The sequence below is a fragment of the Branchiostoma belcheri genome, unplaced genomic scaffold, assembly GCF_001625305.1.
Source record: "Branchiostoma belcheri isolate BF01 breed outbred unplaced genomic scaffold, Haploidv18h27 scaffold185, whole genome shotgun sequence".
Lineage (NCBI taxonomy): Eukaryota > Metazoa > Chordata > Leptocardii > Amphioxiformes > Branchiostomatidae > Branchiostoma > Branchiostoma belcheri.
In genome coordinates, this window is record NW_017803324.1 from 335,408 (window position 1) to 338,482 (window position 3,075).

The window sequence follows — 3,075 nt, forward strand, 5'->3', positions numbered from 1 at the left end:
AGTACTGAAGAGCAAACCATGGACTAAATGATATATGGTAATGTTACATGTATTCTGTAATAAGAAGCCTTTACCTCGACCGCGTATTGTAACCCCGCGTAGGCATAACCCAGATCAGCGCAGTGACGTATGCATTTTTGCGGCGTCAGGTCCGACCATGTCATCACATAAGGGAAGTCTCTAGCGTCTTCTTGGTCAACATAGCAGCCCAGGTATGCACCTGTGAACAGGTGTTGACATTACAGTCCAGATATGTACCTGTGAACAGGTTTTAACATTGCAGATGTACCTGTAAACAGGTATTAACATAACAGCTGAGGTACGCACCTGTGAACAGGTGTTAACGTTTATTAACATAACAGCCAAGATACACACCTGCAAACAGGTTTTAACATTATAAGTATACCTGCAGACATGTGCACACATGTTAACAGGTGTTAACATTACTGTTCAGATGAACACCTGTAAACAATGTGTTAACATTACATCCCAGGTGCAAGCCTTCCTTAAATAACAGCCAAGGCACGCACCTGTAAACAGGTGTTGATATTTGCAGCACAGGTGTGCACCTGTGGGCAGGTGTTATTGTTAACATTACAGCCCTGCACTTCGAATATCTAGGAATACAGAGATCCGGCTCTTGAGTGAAGGGGGTATAAGACAATGACCCATGTAGTCTGAAGGTAAAGTTAAGGTGAGTTCACCGCGTCTTGCCCTTGGACCATCCTGGCGTAAAACAAGTAGGTCAAACATGTAAAGAACTCCCCTGGAAGGTAACCAGTACGCGCAATAAACGCAAGTTCGCCGGAATAGCGTCCAGGATTATGTTTTTTCTTTAATTACAATAGTGATGGTCGAAAATGCACAGAATGTCTGTAGTTTACCATATGTTCATTTCAATCTATCTTAACATTCAAAAGATGATAAAAGCTACCCCCTTATATCTGAAGTCAACTGCCTAAAACAGAATCTAACCGTAATCAGACCACACACACCTTGACTTGCAGCCTGTCTCAATACGGTGAGAAGAACAAGCGAAGTCCAGAAAAACGCCATGGTGACTCCGGTCTGACCTACTGGTCCTGCACGCCTTGTGACGGATGTAGGCGGCGGCTTACGGCGCGAAGTTCAAAACTCCCAAGTGCAAATCTTCTAGCGGAGTAGCTGTCATAAACTCAGCATCGAAACAGGAGTCACAACCGCACACCTCTGGAGCAAAGAACTTTTTTGCCAATTTTGTAGGTCAAACAAAGTAGAAGATGAAGTCCACTTTGTTATTGATTGTAGTTTATATAGTAATGAAAGAAATGATCTTTTTAGATATATTACAAGTACGTTTCCATACGTCCAATACTTGTCTAATATTGAAAAATCTATCTTTCTTATGCGCGTTGATCATTCTGTACTATACAAACCCATTTCAAGTTATATTTTTAACATTACAAAGAAACGAGAAGAAGCCGAACCTCTGTATTAGAGTAGTTTTAGAGCTGTTTGTACTACAAACGTGAATATACTATATACTATATTACCTATTTCATCTGTTGACCTGTACTTAATGCATGTACAATAATGGTTATTATTAGTATTAGTATTAGTATTAATGTTGTAGTTAACAAGGTCAGAAGTCGTGTGAATTAACAAGGTCAGAAGTCGAGTGAATTAAAATTTTCCTACGGTTTCCCTTTAAACAAACAAGTCGACGTATTTCTAATGAATCATCTCCATTTTGCTATTTTTTTGCATTCAGAATTATGCCGTTTTTTATTTTTTTTATCTTGTTAATTTTAATCTGAGCACGGAAAACGAGCACGGTTACAGCAGTCAAACGCTCCATGGCCCAGTATTAGCGTTCTGTTGATGGCTCACGGCCATCTTTCATAGTTTCCACGTGCCACAAAGTCGTCTGTCAGTAGGTGCAATAAGGACTGGCTCCATGGAGGTAATTAGTACAGCCCCTTCAGCAGGTGGCGCGTTCCCACCACTGATAGCGCAGTAGATAGGTAGAAAGCCTATTTATAGATCTACTGGCATTTGCCAATTTCACACAATACAAATACGTTTTAAATTGTTAATTCTAGATCTTTGGCCATTGATTAAAGATATCTATTTTCAATCATTTCTAAACGAAATACATGGTGACAACAAAGCAGCAGTAACGTTCCATCTATTCTGTGTGTTTAGCACGTTTTTGCAACAAAGGACCTCCGCCAATGTTATGTGTTCGGGTGCATCGTGGATGGATATTTACATTTGTGTGGGTAGATGATACCCGAAAAGGATCAGATTTTGGTCCCCCATGTGGCTTGTTATGGTACTGCATAGGAACTTATGCATTGATATCTCGTTGTCTGGACATGCAGTGGTCACGATTTTTTGGTGGCGTTGTGTTAGGGAAGAAAAGATATAAGTTTGAGGCCCTAGCATCTTGTTTGTTTGGGACCTCCATTTAACGTCCTATCAGAGGGTAGGTACTCATTTCCACCTGAGTGAAGTGAGGAAAGTCGTGCAAAGTGCCTTTCCCAAGGGCACAAGATCGGTGACACGGGCAGGGTTCGAACCCGCAACCTCTTGGGTGTGAGCCGAACGCGCTACCGACTGCGCCACACGACCCCACAGACAGCAGTCCCAAAACAAACAAATGTATCTGAGAATGAGGAAATGAGGACGACAAGTATGCATTATTTTACTACATACAATAAGTCTACATATCTCTACCTCTATAATGCTCTTCTTGGATTCAGTTGTTATTGATCTTGCTGGGTTGGGCACTAAATTAACATATTTGCATACTCAATGGGAAACATCCGAAAGTAGTTTAGGCAGCTGTCCTTGCTTATCCAGACCGCTTCTTTAATCCATCGAATTCTCTTGCGAAGAGGTTTACATCGGAGAGACGGGAAGGACGTTTGGGAAAAGGTTGGAATAACCATGGATGGAAGAACAAAGGAAAGAGTCAGACAACATTGACACTGTAAGCCTGTAAGATACACCCGGTCCCCAAAACAACAGGCACAAAAGGAAGAGAAGAAATCGGCAGCGACTGCCAGAAACAACTGTGTGATAGATTCATAG

At 41.5% G+C, this 3,075-nt stretch overlaps 1 protein-coding gene across 1 annotated transcript in view; it reads right to left on the reverse strand.

Annotated features, from left to right (window-relative positions):
* LOC109467635 (beta-1,3-glucan-binding protein-like) overlaps nucleotides 1-1,094 on the reverse strand; it is a 16,980-nt gene extending 15,886 nt beyond the window's left edge. The window contains exons 1-2 of the mRNA XM_019765672.1: nucleotides 996-1,094; nucleotides 75-220 (exon numbers count right to left, since the gene is read on the reverse strand). Of these exons, the coding sequence (XP_019621231.1) occupies nucleotides 75-220; nucleotides 996-1,056 (207 nt within the window). The 5' untranslated portion in view covers nucleotides 1,057-1,094. The remainder of the gene's footprint in view (nucleotides 1-74; nucleotides 221-995) is intronic.
* Between the last annotated feature and the right edge of the window lie 1,981 nt (nucleotides 1,095-3,075).